Source organism: Pestalotiopsis fici (assembly GCF_000516985.1).
Source record: "Pestalotiopsis fici W106-1 unplaced genomic scaffold PFICI_Scf_13, whole genome shotgun sequence".
NCBI lineage: Eukaryota > Fungi > Ascomycota > Sordariomycetes > Amphisphaeriales > Sporocadaceae > Pestalotiopsis > Pestalotiopsis fici.
In genome coordinates this window covers 1,072,285-1,087,394 of record NW_006917103.1, presented here as the reverse complement: position 1 = coordinate 1,087,394, position 15,110 = coordinate 1,072,285, and the positions used below count along the sequence as shown (strand labels likewise).

The window sequence follows — 15,110 nt, the reverse complement described above, 5'->3', positions numbered from 1 at the left end:
AAAATCACCTGAAGCAGCCACGATGGCTTACCAGTAGTATGTGGATCTCCCCAACCTTTGTTGACGAGTTGAGCACGGCTGACCATGATTACAGCGCCCCAGGCAACCGTGGCAGAGATTTTGGCAACCCCAGCAGCGATGAAGAGCACAATTACCCCCGTGCGGAGACCGGCAGTGGGCTTCCCGTGTCTGCCAACACGCTGCCCAAGCCTATCTCAGCTGGAACAATTCACGGTCCAGCAGGTTAGTGATGAACCGTTCACGCAAGGCCCATGTTGAAAGTTTGCTGAGTTGTACTGACGATGAATAGGGAGTCTACTGAAAGGTCCAGTCACTGCTGATGGAAAGCAGAAGGACCCCTTGATCTTGGTCGGAATCAAACTTGATCTTGAAGCAGATATCCATGTCAACGTGAGAGTCAGGGGCGATGTGATGGTGGGCCTGTACTAGAGCAACTTCAGTTGTCCCACGAGTACAGGTCTGTCGAGTCAGGCCGGAGTTGCAATAATTGCTTGTGCAGAGAGGAGGAGCACTCTTACGGCTGCTAGCTACATAATCCTATTAATCATGCAACTCAGTCCGAATCGCCATATCCACCAATGTCGGACTATATGCTATCCTATCATCTTTCTTGATGTGTATGTAGCGTGCAGAAATGTTCAATCGAACATAACTTTGCTGTTCTGAGACAGCGCGTATACTTTGTAGAGTCTGTTCCGAGAATGATAGTATGTTTATATTGAACTTCCTATCGTGTTTTCTATTGTGTGCCTGGCACGGCTACAAAACGAGCTCATGGAGCGCCATGTTAATTGAAACATGGCAGAAGGTTTGGCGATCAAAACTAGTGTCAACTCTGTTCACCCTGGATCCTCAACTGGTTACACTGGAAGATGACACAGATAGCCATTTCTTCCAAACGGCGAGACAACTAAATTGAGCCAGATGAAGAGAGTAAACGAATTCATTGAACTCATGAACTCGGAGCTTTATTAAGCATTGTTGATCCAAGAATTATGTTACGGTTATCCTCGATATTACTCATTGGTTCAAGGGGTCTCTGCGCATCGTTGAATACCACGATTCTTTATTATTATTTTTATTCTTGTTTTTGATAAGTAGTGTTTTGATTTTTTCATCATTATCATCTCATCGTATAGAAAACTGTTAGTAAACAAGTTCATCTTATCCATGTCTTCGCAAGATCGAAAACTCATCAAGAAAGTCTTCAAAACGGCGCCAAGTGCCACCGACAAGGGCATCGTAGGCCTTTGCCATATAGTCGCGCTCAATACCTCCCTCGGGGTACAAGTCATATGCCACCACACATGCTTGGGCTACGCGACCCAACATGCTGGCTGGTAGATTGACCAGGAAATAATTCATGGACCGGCAAATTTCGTGCGCCGAGGCAACTGATGCGGCATCTTCTGTGCGCCCTTCTAGCTCGCGGATAGCGTCGTTGACGATCAAGAGGGCTGCGTGATAATTCATCACGGCTGCGAGGAGCGCGCCGTTTGGGTAGACCATGTCTGGGGGTTCCAAGATCTCGTCGGGATTTTCTGGGTTCGGGTACCTGAATACTGGCAGGGTTGGGTCCATTTGTCGAAGGTTTTTCTCGTGAGGCTTGCGCCAGATGACGGGGTCCAACCACGTGCTCTTCCATCGCTCCAGACCTGCTTTTACTTTGGCGGCAATGCTGCAAGCCTTGTCATATAATTCCACCTTTGTCGATTTTTCTTTGAGTCCTCTGCACTGGTCTACGTACCAGAGCATGTTGGGGATTTCGAGCATATCATCAAAGAGATATTGCATCATGTCTTTGCTTGTAGTACCAAGGGTCCATGGTACCGTCTTCCATTCTTTCTTTGCGAGGAATGTTGGTCGCCTAGCTCGTATCGCACACCAAGTCTGTGTAAAGTTAGGTCGAGTTTCGAACCGTAGCGACAAGGAAATGATAGTACTGACGCAGTAAAGACGAGCATCGACGAAGAAGTAATGTGCTAACCCGGATCTATGGAGCTCGGGGCCACGGTACTCGAATAGCCTCAAAACTCCTGCCACATGTACCGTGTAGCCAGCCTTGGCGTCGCGTGACAGACGACCCTATAAACCAGTGAGCACGTGTGATGACAACTCGTATATGTTGACCAACCTCATAGTTCATACACAAGCCAACCGTCATCAGAACTGCATCGGATTTTCCAGCTTCTGGATAATTCAGAGCTTTCTGGAGCGATCGCAAGACATATGCATAGCTCTGCGCGCCGGCCCGTATCAAACGTTTGTCCTGGTAAATGAGTCCCGCGTAGGCTGCAGACACCGCAAGGTATGCAGACTGCAGCAGCTCAGAGGAGGCGCATTGCTCCGCACCGACACGCCAGAGTACCCATGGCCTGCCTTCGTGTATCCAGAATTTCGACTCGGAGTCAGATTCCTTGGGTGGGCCGTAGGAGTCTACAAACTTTTCTACCAGTGCTGCTTTGATTGGGACGTCGGCAGTCCTGAGGGATGAATCCGTTATTACTATAGGATCCAGTTTTGAAAAGTCTAGAGCAGAATGAGTCAGCAGTAATACTATATATCAATAAATAATAAGAGTGATCTGCTCACCTTTCTCTGGCTCGTCCTCGGTGGAATCGGATTCGGTTTCTGGTGAAGGTGCAGGTGTTATCATTGCCCGGCTAGATGAAGCCGCATCTTCAGCCTGGTTCAGCTTTCGTCGAATAGCAAGCTCGCTTAGAACTAATTGGTTGAGATCCCGAATCTTGTCGTCCAGGCTTTGAATGTTGCCCTGTAGGTAGTGTATAGCCTCGACATCATCGTCGCAGAAGGTATTGCGTGGTGGCCTTCCGCGTGGGCGGGACTGTTGTAAACATTCCGGTCTCGGTCAGCCCACATTGAGTCTCTTTGCTTGGCGAATCACTTTCTGAGGTTGTCACACGTACACTTTTCTGACTTGTCTTTGATTTGCTTGCGTGTTGCGCGCGTCGCAACTTTGACTTCTGAGCTGCATCCATGCTAAATCATGGCGGAATATTTCAGGCGGGGATTCTATGGACCCTATATTCTCAGACCGGTGACGATTTGATGATGGAAGCAGCAGGTGTTTATTATCCTATGATTCTGTTGGCTTGGGGCCGCGGAACACGGCCGACCTCGACGCGGGACAGTTCCTAACGTGCCCGTCGTTGGTTTCCTCACTTCGTCAATTCGGCAAGGTCTTGCTTAACAAAAAAAAACGACGAGCTGTCTTGCTAGATCCGGGGTCTGTGATCTTCAAACTCAAAATCATTAGTTAGCGAGCAGCGAAACAAGAGACTGCCGCGGACGGCGTCCCCGGTAGTTTAGCGTATTCGGACGCAGGCCGAGCACGCGGCCAACTACGTTGCTGCTGCAAGTGTCTTGAGAGGGAAGTTTTAGAGGGGTGGTTTAGGAGAGAATCATGCAGTAGTAGTGACCCTCTTGATCGGTTGCTGCATTTGCCAGTCAATTCTCGAATATGATCGCTGTCCATTTTCACCTCCTGGCCGGGTCAGGATTAGCGGTGACACAAAGAACCGTGTCAGCCACTATGCTGCCAAGTGAAGGTATCAAAAAATTTTTATTATTTTTTTCGTTCTATAACACTGCCGTCAAATTCAAATAATGGGAAGCCATGTGGCAGGGCTCAATGAGCGTTCCCTAAAGGATCCTTGCGGGGACTCATTGTGCCTGTGCGCTAGGAAAAAGGTAATGATCCTCCATCTATTTATTGGCATTAGCTCGGAGTTTATTCCGACACATAGCGCTGACTGGACGGCACCCACGAGTCATAACCGGGCATTAGCAGGTACCCGGCCTGACATTTCATCACCCTTTGCCTAGGAAAAGCATCCGGAAATGGTTGATTCGCAACAGTTTGCATTTTCCACGTGGTGATGCGTGACAAAGCCTTCCTAAGCAGACTAATAACGGGCTGTGGCTTTCTCGTCTGTGATTATCATAATAGAAAAATTTCTGTCTACGTGCTTGTCCCAGCATCTTGATTGGCTTGCATATAGTTCAGCTCGGGAGTAGCGACACTCCACATCTCCTTGTTGGAGGCTTGGAAAGGACCCTTAGCACATATTGGGAGACATTGTACAATTGATGCAGCTGTAACCGAGACCCGACAAGTACGGGAATAAGAAAACAACCGGCAGATCAGTGGATCAACTTGCTCCCTATTGGTTTCCATACGGATCATAGCAAACCCCCTGCTGCACTGAACCTTCTCGATGCCGTGATTTGCAGGGTCCATTCGTTGACAACTTAGCCATGTCGACATCTCTTTATTGAAGACTGCATCTTTGGAGCGGTCTGCAGATAGGTAGGCGCAAGTATAGAGTCCTTGAACCTATGCAACTAGCTCCTGCTACACACTAATAAAAACGTTGTGCTGCTCCATCGTCGCGTTGCAAAGACGTTGCCAAGTGTCGATTTCCTCTATCTAGCTTGAGAGGCCGCTAGGCCAAAAGTGCTCTGATGGTGCACAATTTTGTCATTAGCATCGTGGGATCCGGGTTAGATCTATAAACTAGTAGAACTTCAAAACAAGATTGATATCACAGTAGTCGCTGTCTCATCGTGGCCCAGGCCTCTTCGCACTCCTCATTACCCCGTGCCGAGTCGCAAGTCGCATGGGGAATAGCTGCCGCGCCATTTCGGCCTTCGCCTCGACCACGCTTGCACGGCGCTCCGCATATTCGGCTGTGCCTCTATGCTGCATGCGCCCACAAGACGCTGGCAATTGGGCTGTTGGAGTTTAGGTCATCCACACAGAGGGTCCCCATTTTTCTTTTCGTCCCATGTGTGCTCACTTTTTCATTCCTACTCAAATTATACAAGCTACCTCAGCCCTAGAGGGAATTCCGGCATGGCTACGGAAACGATTGAACTGCGGACCATCGATAGAGGCGTGCTAATCAATGTCGATCATGGATATGAACCACAAAACAAGGAACCAGAGCCTCAAGTAACCCCTGCCGAGTTCTCGCTGCCGCCAGTGGACACAGGGAGGGAGGCCTGGTTGTTTTTGACAGCATGCTGGTTTGTCGAGGCTTTTACCTTTGGTGAGTCAGCCAACTACCTCTTCTATCTGCCGACAAATGATATGCGTATTCGTAATTCACCGAGACTCAACTAAGGAAAAAAAAAATTTGGTACAGGCTTTGGGTTTTCATTTGGTGTCTTTCAAGACTATTACAGTAGTCATTCCCCATTTGCGGGGTCTGGCAATATTGCCGTGATCGGAACCACTACATCAGTAAGATTTTCACCCAGGACAAGAAGAGGCCTCAAGAAAAAAAAAATTCACCCCGGGTAAACTAATTAGCGGGACAGGGCATCTTGTACCTTGGAACGCCGTTTGTTGTTGCCATTTGCCGCCTATATCCACGATGGGCTCGATGGTCAACGTTAGCCGGCCTCTTTGCCACCTCGTTGTCCATGGCCATGAGCTCATTCTGTACCAGCGTGCCTCAGCTCATCGGGACCCAAGGTGTCATCTTTGGGATCGGCGGCTGTGTGGCCTACTGTCCGAGCACCCTGTACATTGACGAGTGGTTCGCGAGACGCAAGGGCATGGCATACGGCATCGTCTGGAGCGCCGCTGGAGTGGGCGGCGTGGTCCTGCCTCTAATCTTTGAAATCCTTTTGGACCGTTATGGTTTCCGAACAGCCATGCGAATCTGGTCCGCCGTCATGTTTGCTGGATCCGCCCCGCTGGCTTGGTTCATTAAACCCAGACTGCCATACTCGGCAACCATTAACAACAAGAGATCTTTCAACATGAGATTTGTCATATCCAGGCGGTTCATGTTTCACCAACTTGTGAACGTTATACAGGCTACCGGCTACTTCCTCCCGGGCATCTTCTTACCGATATATGCTCGTATGCATTTCGGCACCTCGAGCTTCCTTTCCACCTTGACAGTTATGCTAATGAACATTGCCGTGACCATGGGTCTGGTAATTATGGGTTTACTAAGTGATCGACTACGCCCCACTACTTGTATGCTTATCTCCGCGGTGGGTGCGGCTGTATCGGTTCTGCTGGTCTGGGGTTTCTCGGCAACACTGCCTGCCTTGTATGTGTTCTGCGTTCTGTATGGCTTATTTGCTGGAGGCTGGGCGGCTATCTGGCCAGGGATTATGAAGGAGGTCTCCCAGAGAGGCGAAGCGGATGGGTACGGCTTGACCGACCCAGTCATGGTCCACGGACACTTGTGCGTGGGTCGTGGAGTTGGTAATGTCGTTTCTGGACCTCTAAGCGACGTCCTTGTTCGAGGCATGCCGTGGAAGGGAAAGTCTATCGCCGGGTACGGAAGCGGCTTCGGCGTATTGATCCTGTACATTGGATTTACAGGCCTCGTCAGCGGCATGAATTACCTGTGGCAGGCACTAAACCTACTCTAATCACGAATACGGTACTACTGATTGGCAGGTAGGTACGCAATAGCTTGTTATCGCACTGCCGTACATGGCACTTGTAATATTTTGATTGGATATATTCGTTGGGGACAGAGTCATGTAAGCTAGGAAACAATAATGACTTGCAGTCACTTTACAGGCAGTGATCGACGTCCCTCTAGTCCCCCTACCCTCACCATGCGCATGCCTTATACTCAAGACGTAACCCTGCAGAAAATTTGCTTCTTCTTCTTCATATCTGCCAAAAGCAACGTTTCATCCTAGCCTTCGTAGATTCTGTTCATACGCAAGTCTGCCATGAACCAGTCATTGTCCTTGCGCTTCCAAACTTCATAGTAGTGTCCACCGCCAGTTCCTGTAACCCCGTAGGACTCGCCGACGCCCTTTGCGAGAGCTGAATGATAGATTACGGTAAAGGTGGCCCGGACTTCATCATCACTGATTTGCTCAAAATCTCCGGGTCCAACCATGTGGATTGTCTGCAGAGTCTGAAACGCCTTTTGGAAGAAGTCGGCAAATTCCTTTGTGCTGCCCCAGCGGTATGTAAATCCAGATTGGGTCAGCAGCTCGCCATCCGACTGGTATTCATATGTACAGTCAGGAAGTGCGACCTGATCAAACTTCTCAAACTGACAAGTGTCGGCGTAGCGACAGTACCAATTCTTTTTGCGGTTGATGATGACTGCGGTCTCCGGGGATACGTCACGCCAGGCTTTCTTTGGTTGTTCAGACATCTTGATCTGGCAGCTATCAGGCAGCTGTAGTCGAGAAAGTATGATTTTCCAATTACTTGAGCAGTAAAATCCTCGTCAGAATGTGTAGAATTATTGGGCTGGAGTTGAATGCGAAGAAATCTAAGACGGGCACAGCGGCCGCTACCCAACTTCAAAGAGAAAATTCGCGTAAGCCCTTATCGAACTTCTCCCCGCAGCCAAGACAAACTGCGTCAGAGCAGTAACCAGTACTGTATCTCCACCAATTCGTCATGCTGTGCCGCACATTGGCTGCATATGAGCGATACTGATTGGATATCCAGGTATGCATGCTGAGAATGGCTGAATGCATTCATTACTCAATATTTGTGGATCAAGAATAACAATTTGTCCACAGCGAGGCCTCTAAGCTATATACTCAATCATAATAGAATGGAATTAGTATTCTAGGACGAAATTAATGTTTATTCGATTTCCACTGAGATGCTGTGAATACTGCTAAAAGAAATTGATACCGCTAAACTTCCAGGTCTGGAATTGGTTTCCATCCCTTGTCTCCCCTTTCCCTTCCTCTATTATTTTTAGCTCTTTGATAAATGATTATAATTTGTCTGAGAAGCTGCGCAGTGTGCTCTGGGTTATTTTCGAGACTTGGGAGTGCTAAGTTAAGCGATGCAATCTTGATTTGGCGGGTGACTTGGTCGTGAAGCCTCACGAATTGGATTGTGCTGTTGTTTTTCTATTTACAGGAGGAGCGTTAAAGAAAATGGCACCCGGAGGCAACTCCGGGCGTCATTCTGGGCCCAATATCGATAAGTTCCAGCATGCGGAGCGATAATTCAATAACGCACCAAATGATACTTGACATCTAAGGGCCTATGACATGCTGCTCATAGATAAGGGATGAACAGGGAAGTAAAATGTCTTGGAGGGCATGGTAAATTGAAGAGGTTGATACATTGCCGAAGATCAAAGACAACAGATGCCTGCTGTTGCCGGATCGATTTACATGCCGATGTATACAGCGTCTAAACTGGCTTTACAAAGGGGGTATGGCCTTGGTAAATGGTGTGAGCAAATGGACTCATCCTTCTAATCCTATCGATATCCAGCTCACGTCACTTTTCAAGGGCTACGTACGATCTTGGGAAAGAGGACACACTCGTACGTGGGGGAGCTGACACTGAGGGTATGGTCTTGGCGGACAACAACCACCAGCTCTCCAGGTTGATCGCCAAAGATGGTGCTAGGGGTCCAGGAAACGCCGGGTTTCGACCACCTGCCATAGGATTCGACACGGCAGATACTGAAAAACAAAGAAGAGGGGTAAAAGCCTCTCTGACACGAAGACGACAAGTGGTTGGTCGCTTCGGCCATGCAGTTAATCGAGGTGAGGTCGGATTTCGGTTCTCAAATTGAATCTGAAAAAGAAATCAGCGACTCTGATGACCTGCCCATGATCAACTTGGAAGCCACAAATCCATAACAGGCTCGCTGGTCATGGATGCCTTCTCCAAGGTCGCCGACACTAACGTGACAGGATCAGTACGCTTCGTTAGGGCGGTGACGGGGACCATGGTCCAAGAAGAGTCCCATATTTTCCCCGGCACCCGTCGCCATGGTTCGCATAGTCTAGGAAAGGCTTCATCGTCCCCGTTGCTCCATTTTCCTTGGTAGGTGCACCGCGAATGACAGCCCACACTGCAAGTGAAGAATTCAAGTGTTGCCCATTGTAGATTTCGCGAAAGATTCATTTACTCCCCAAGTAGAGCTTCGTGTCATGCCGATGGCTGTTTACAAGACTCTACAACGGTCGATACCAGGATCACGTAAAACGCCATCCAAGTGAATACAGTCTGTGCTACCTGAATCAATGTCCCGATGATGTGGTACAGTTTTGTAAGTAATCTGATACAAGAACATGTCATCGATAACCGCACCCCTCTCAAGCGGGCGCCCATCGTCGATGATGCTACCAACTATATTCTCCTTCTCTCCAGCCCATCCGCTAGCTTCGTCAATGGCGCCGCCGAATCCATCCATGCGGGTCTCATTTTACCTGCAGCAATTTTGACCAAGGGCAAAGGTGCAGATACTGGGGATAGATTGGCTAGGTACGTGTCGCTTTTCATTTCGATGTATCTTCTGTACCTATCTAGGTAATATTTTTTATTTCCTGACTTTTTGTTGAATATCAGTGACGATAAAGAGATTTTGAATATACGATATTGATTTATGCCAGATCTATTAAACACTTTTTACTGGCAATCCGCTCATTCTCAGCTACGACTGACTTGTATCACTAATGTTGCACTGATGTAGTCAGTATCCACCGGAGATCGCCTGCTCGGGTATATTAGATAGCTCTTCGGTCATTTCTTTTTGGTACATCGTAGGATTGATTGTCTTAGGCATCTTTCATATGTTCCTTTGATCACATCTTCCCCTGAGCAAATATGCTCAGGTCAGAATTGGTCAAGATAGCCCAAACATTTTGTTCTTGATCAAAGTTACTAGTGAGCCTTTTCTCAACAACTCCTTTATCAGTATGAACTAGGAATAGCAATCCTTAAAACTTGCTGCACCCCGACTTCCATCTTCTCTTTATGTTAAAAGAAGAATAATAATCCTGGACACAAGGTGATGTTTCTCTTGTGAAGAATCTCTTGGGCCTAATGCAAGTATTGCATGCGCTACAGCATTCCTCATCAGCCCATAATACATGCACGTTATACGAGTTCATAAGTTCTGGTATCTGGAGCGCCATGTGTTTTGACACCAAAGGCAAAGGGGAAAGACCAGGACTAGGGGGATAAAGAGGAATGTTTCAACTTCCAAAGGATGGAAAGGTGAGCGCCACAAGGGTGGCTCGTGAGTGTGGCACCCTTTGGGTGACATAACGAAAGGCAACGGAGAGAGAGCGATGAAGATACTAGTTCTTGCACGTCGATTGAGAAATTCCAAATTTGAAGAGGCTGCCCTAGAGCCTCAAAACTTTAACCACTTGACCTTTCATCTGTTGTCCAAATGTGATGGAACGTCTGATCGTTTGTTCGATTTGATATGACCTTTAATATTGCCAAGCAACTGGTGAAGTACTTAACAAGACCGTTCAGTAGAAATGAGGATAAATGAAAGATGATTCTTCCAAGTACCTAGAACCTAATCGTGCGCCGCACATTGGGAAGTGAAAGCACTTCCCGTACAACCAACAGCCTCGTACATGGGTAACCACAGGCTCCAGCCACTTGTGGCGCATCAGTCCTGGCTTTTGTCTCCAGTACTCTCTGTATTACCCAGCCAGGCCAGGTAAATTACGCAGAAAATCTACGCGCACAATATTTGCCTACATAATTACTCAGTTCGTAAACCTGGCCATTAAATGTTCTGAAATAAGAGGGATAATGCCACACGGAAAGTGATGCGCCATAGTGTGGCTGAGTAGTGTATCACCTGAAGGGTGACACAACGGGAAGGGCTTATTGAGTCTATTTGCTCATACAATCTTTTCGTAGTTGTAAACCATCCTCCATTTTACTCTTTATTCTGGATACAGGTCGTATCAGAAAGACAGATTAAAGTGCCCGCCTAATCTCGTAATCAATACTATTTAATAACCGATTGCCCATACTCTCGACACTGTGTAATCGAATGAAATTTGATGTATGTTCCCATCATAAGATTGGTTTCTTCAGATCGCCTTGATTCATGCCCTTGGCCCGTCGTTCAACCCAATCGCGGCAACTAATTTCCTGGTACTTCTTCTCTTCACCTTCTGGGACGCAACTATCCAGGACGTCGCAGCTTTCATTCAAGTTGAAGCCAAAGAAGAACGGCATGCTTATGCGCTCTTTACCGCTCAAATTCCGCACGCGATGCACCGTACTAACGTATCTTGACAGATAATTTGGTTAAAAAGAAGTGTCCGAGGTTGGAAATTCATGAAACTCACAAATCATTCGTGATTCTTTGCATATAGTCAGCAATATTGACAACAAACGTCCCCTCAATGGGTTTTGCGTTGATCCATTGGCCCTGCTTATTGAGGACCTGCAATCCACCGATCTTGTCTTGCCACAGCATGGTGAAGAGCTGAAAGTCTGTATGGGAGCCTATAGAGACCTCGGCATCTTCATCGGTTGATAGTTGAACCTGCTTCAGTGGTGGATAGTAATTGACGCTATATTGAATATTAGATACAGTCATAAGCGGCTGTGGCAACAAAACACGGCGTCGAGGCGTTGTACAAGAACTGTCCCACGAATTCTCAATGGTGCAGTCATCTTTTTACTTACCAAAAGGTTGCGTCCGGATGGGAGAACTTTTCATCAAAAAAATCTTCGGGCAAATGGAGCGAGAGCGCAAACGACCGCACAAGCGCACGGGCAAGTCTCAGACACGACCGCCAGTACTCAAGGATCGCAGTCTTGAATTCTGGCAAGTTTGCCGTTGCATCCCACAAAAAGTCCTCGCTGATCAGACAGCGGGCCACCTCGGCGGGAATGGCAGCTGGATCGGTCACGGTTTCGTCGTACTTGGGATCATATTTCCACGAGAAACTCTCCCGAACGTCGACGGATTCAAACGGGTTAATTCGCTGGCTGCGCGGCCCTTGGTAGCCATTAAAAATTTGCGACTGTTCTGAACTAGCTTGATCTTTTACGGTGCGCGGCTGGCGAAAGAAGTCCAAGCTGGCGGCGTGGGCGGTGTTGAGAACTTTAGTGGGTATGCCGTGGTTGGCAATGTAGAAAAAGCCCGTATTGGTGCAGGCGCTGCGCAACTTCTCGGCGACTTGGCGGCGCTCTGGCAGCAAAGGGCTGTAAATGTCAGATATGTCAATCACCGGCAATTCTGATGGATCGGCATCGCGTGGGGGCGTCCGTAAGACGGTTCTGGTGACCGGCCCGTCTCCGGACATGATCCGGAGTTGAGTGGCGGCGCATGACTCGGGCGCGGGGTAATTCTTGATGGTTGTGGTAGCACTCATAGTTGATACCTGAGAATGGCCCCTCCGTCTCACTGTGAAATCAATCAAGTGCTCTCACGGGTCCGGGTTATCTGGATGATGGTATACTAATTGATGATTGGAACGGGTAGGTGCACTGCCTTATCTATAAGCAGCAGCTGAGAAACATGAGCAAACGGTGAGTTCAACGACACGCGACGGATTACAGGCTTGCGAAGGCTTAAGTGAAGTTGCAGGTATATCCGGGTCCAGATAATACGTCAAGCATAAGACAACAGGGTGATAGGACCGGACATGGGGCTCGCTCGTTATCATTGATAGCCGCTGCTCGGACTGATACCTGGTGGGGACGAAGCGGTCGCCGGCTTAGGCTTTCCGATCAGCCGCCAAGGCGAAGGCCGCCAAGTCGGAATCCGGGGTCCGATGAGCTTCCTTTTTTCGACAAGTAGTATAGCGTCTGAAACCAACGCCTTTTTCTTCTTTGCTGATAGCTACCTAGGTATTCATCAGACTCGGAAATTTTACTATTATGGTCGTTGAAAATTATCTCCTGCAAGTCCGATATATCCGTGCCAATGATGCCAACGCTCCTAAATATGGCCGGATATGATGACTTTGACTTCCGTTTTGTGATCTCGATGGCACCATTTTCCTCGTGATTGGACGTGTAGCTATGTCGTCACAAAGCTTGTTAGCGACAGTCGTACGCTTCCAAGTACACACATGGTAGGCGAGGAGTGCCTAGGTATTTGTGCCCTCTTTGTGTCGCGACTTGGCCCACCGAAGCCCGCATCTGTTGCAAAGATCTTTTTGACCACTGGGTCCTCGACGCCATTCTGGCGTTTCACGCGCGTGGCAGTTGGCACAGCCATCAAAGGGAACCTTGCTTGTCCTCTTGAGAAGCTTGCGCTGCTTTGACAAAGCTTGAAGGCGGCCCAATTCCAGTCGGAGATCGTCGTTTTCTTGAGCTAGACTATTCATTTCGACTTGCCATACGCCAAAATTGCTTGAACGTAGTTTCTCAAAGAGGTCCTCGTTCTTGGAAGAGCTGGCGTGGGCTGCAATAACCACCTCGGGATTCTTTCCTAACATCGGGTATGAGTCAAGGCAATGAAGTCCATCAAGTTTCACAGCGATTGAACGTACCCTTCTTCGTGGTGGACTTTGTGATCCGGCAGTGGAGAATTAGAACATGCGGCCGCCGTTCTGCTGATGTATCGCTCGCAAATATTGTTGCTTCGGCCAATAGATCCGGGCCTGTGGTCGATGCAAGCTCCAAGGTTGTTTGATGAGTCATTCTAGATGAGGTGGACTTGAGCACGAGGTAAAGAAATCGTTCACGAGACGTATCATCTGCCAGTAATTGCGAAAACGTTGTGCCAGTCAGTTCTTGTGATATTCCCAATGCAGTCATGCGGTTAGGGAAAACATTGAGAATCAGGCCCGACCTGGACATCTTTACCCACACATCCTGGTCGCCAACGCCTCGTTGTGCATCCAGTAACGCCAGATTCAAGTTGGGTACTTCTTGTTGAAGACCGGCCATCACGGCTACTCTACGTCCACCAGCCATTTGCAATATCGAGCCGACATTGTGCAACCATGCGTATTCCCCATCAGATCGTCGAAAGCGTGAAATGAGTTCAATGACTTGCCCGACGGCTGCAGCTTTCAGATGTCGGAACAGAGCTGGAATATCAGCCGAATGCCATTTGTCTTGTATGGGCAAGCCGATAAGTTCTGTAGGAGAATAGCCCAGTTGCACGCATGATGTAGATATCCAAACAATTGTGCCGGTGAGCGATAACACTTGGATGATTCCGGCAGCCATGTCTAGAACAATCTTGCACAACGCTTTGTAGCCAGGCTTGTCAAGCGCAGCGTTGCTGTTGTTGTCAAAAAGTCGTATCAGGACTTCTGTGTTCAGGTCAACATCGTCAGGGTCGATGATCCGAGACTCGGATGCTTGAGAAGGTTCCGACTGTCGAGACGAATCGCTCTGGTATTGGGAAGAAGGCGAAGGAGTGGCATCTTCAAGTTCTCGATGGTGAGAAGCACACAGCTGTTGCGTCCGACGATAAAAGAGTGAGTTGCGACCGCCAATGTTCAGCTCAAGATTCTTAGGAGCTAGGGCATTGTGGGTAGCGTCGATCTGGTAGCCAAAGAGAAACCTCGACTCAGCTCCAGGCCAGGGGATAGGGATGATGGTGATGAGGTTGATGAAGGGTTGACCGCCTTTCTTGAAGTTGACAATCGTCTGCCGAAACTCGCCGCCAGTCGCGAGGGATAGCTTGAAGTGGTACGCGTCGATGCTGTCGATATGTTGTCGAGGAGCCCTGGGTTGCACGAATCCGTCCGAAGATTGTAGAAAGCGACAGTTGCGTCCTAGGATCTCCGTGTTGTGATATCCCGTCATGGCTTCAAAGGAATTTGAGACGAAAATGATGGGCATGTCATGCTGCCAGGTATCCGCGACAACAAAAGGGTGGACGGGCTGTGTCGCTTGAAGGCTCGTGTGTGGGTGAGGTCGGGCCGCGATGAGTCGAAGGGCTTGGACAATGTCGAACGCAATTGTTTGATGTGATGTGACCGTGGCGCGTTGTTGGTTCACATCATCGACGGCTGGGTCGTCTCCCATCACGAATGTGTCGCCAGGATCGTTGTTCAGTATGGGCCTTGTCGATGCCTCGTGTTGGAGGCGGGCATGATAGTAGTTGTCATGTTCGTCGGATGTAGACCCTTGAATTGTACGATGCGGTGAACTATCGGTTTCGCCGGCGAGAGGATGCCTGGTGTTTGGATGCCATGTTTGGTCGAGGGCTGTTGTGTCTGATAAGGAAAATTTGTTTTCGTAATCCTCCAACGTGGTAGGGACGGCTCCGGGGGGCTCGGGTGGGCCTGGGCCGGAATTGAAGTTATAAGCCGGTGCCTCATTTCTCTTTGGGTCCATGTTCTATCTTGTTGACACGGGGTAAACA

General features: G+C 48.6%; 6 protein-coding genes across 6 annotated transcripts; 2 read left to right on the top strand and 4 right to left on the bottom strand.

The window, feature by feature from the left end:
* Nucleotides 1-22: 22 nt before the first annotated feature.
* PFICI_14749 (uncharacterized protein) lies at nt 23-450 on the top strand (the record flags this gene model as incomplete). The annotated part of the gene is made up of 3 exons (XM_007843330.1): nt 23-36; nt 95-243; nt 311-450. The coding sequence occupies 3 exons, from the start codon at nt 23-25 to the stop codon at nt 448-450; spliced, it is 303 nt and encodes a 100-aa protein (XP_007841521.1).
* A 735-nt stretch (nt 451-1,185) lies between these two features.
* Nucleotides 1,186-3,020, bottom strand: PFICI_14748 (uncharacterized protein; the record flags this gene model as incomplete). Its single annotated transcript, XM_007843329.1, has 5 exons — nt 1,186-1,911; nt 1,969-2,106; nt 2,156-2,550; nt 2,614-2,866; nt 2,949-3,020. The coding sequence occupies 5 exons, from the start codon at nt 3,018-3,020 to the stop codon at nt 1,186-1,188; spliced, it is 1,584 nt and encodes a 527-aa protein (XP_007841520.1).
* Nucleotides 3,021-4,897: 1,877 nt separating this feature from the next.
* PFICI_14747 (uncharacterized protein) lies at nt 4,898-6,438 on the top strand (the record flags this gene model as incomplete). The annotated part of the gene is made up of 3 exons (XM_007843328.1): nt 4,898-5,093; nt 5,190-5,287; nt 5,365-6,438. 3 exons carry the CDS (start codon nt 4,898-4,900, stop codon nt 6,436-6,438), a joined length of 1,368 nt encoding a protein of 455 aa, XP_007841519.1.
* Nucleotides 6,439-6,713: 275 nt separating this feature from the next.
* Nucleotides 6,714-7,187, bottom strand: PFICI_14746 (uncharacterized protein; the record flags this gene model as incomplete). Its single annotated transcript, XM_007843327.1, has 1 exon — nt 6,714-7,187. One exon carries the CDS (start codon nt 7,185-7,187, stop codon nt 6,714-6,716), a length of 474 nt encoding a protein of 157 aa, XP_007841518.1.
* A 3,653-nt stretch (nt 7,188-10,840) lies between these two features.
* On the bottom strand, nt 10,841-12,153 carry PFICI_14745 (uncharacterized protein; the record flags this gene model as incomplete). Its single annotated transcript, XM_007843326.1, has 3 exons — nt 10,841-11,060; nt 11,119-11,346; nt 11,462-12,153. 3 exons carry the CDS (start codon nt 12,151-12,153, stop codon nt 10,841-10,843), a joined length of 1,140 nt encoding a protein of 379 aa, XP_007841517.1.
* Nucleotides 12,154-12,873: 720 nt separating this feature from the next.
* On the bottom strand, nt 12,874-15,082 carry PFICI_14744 (uncharacterized protein; the record flags this gene model as incomplete). Its single annotated transcript, XM_007843325.1, has 2 exons — nt 12,874-13,217; nt 13,279-15,082. 2 exons carry the CDS (start codon nt 15,080-15,082, stop codon nt 12,874-12,876), a joined length of 2,148 nt encoding a protein of 715 aa, XP_007841516.1.
* Nucleotides 15,083-15,110: the final 28 nt, after the last annotated feature.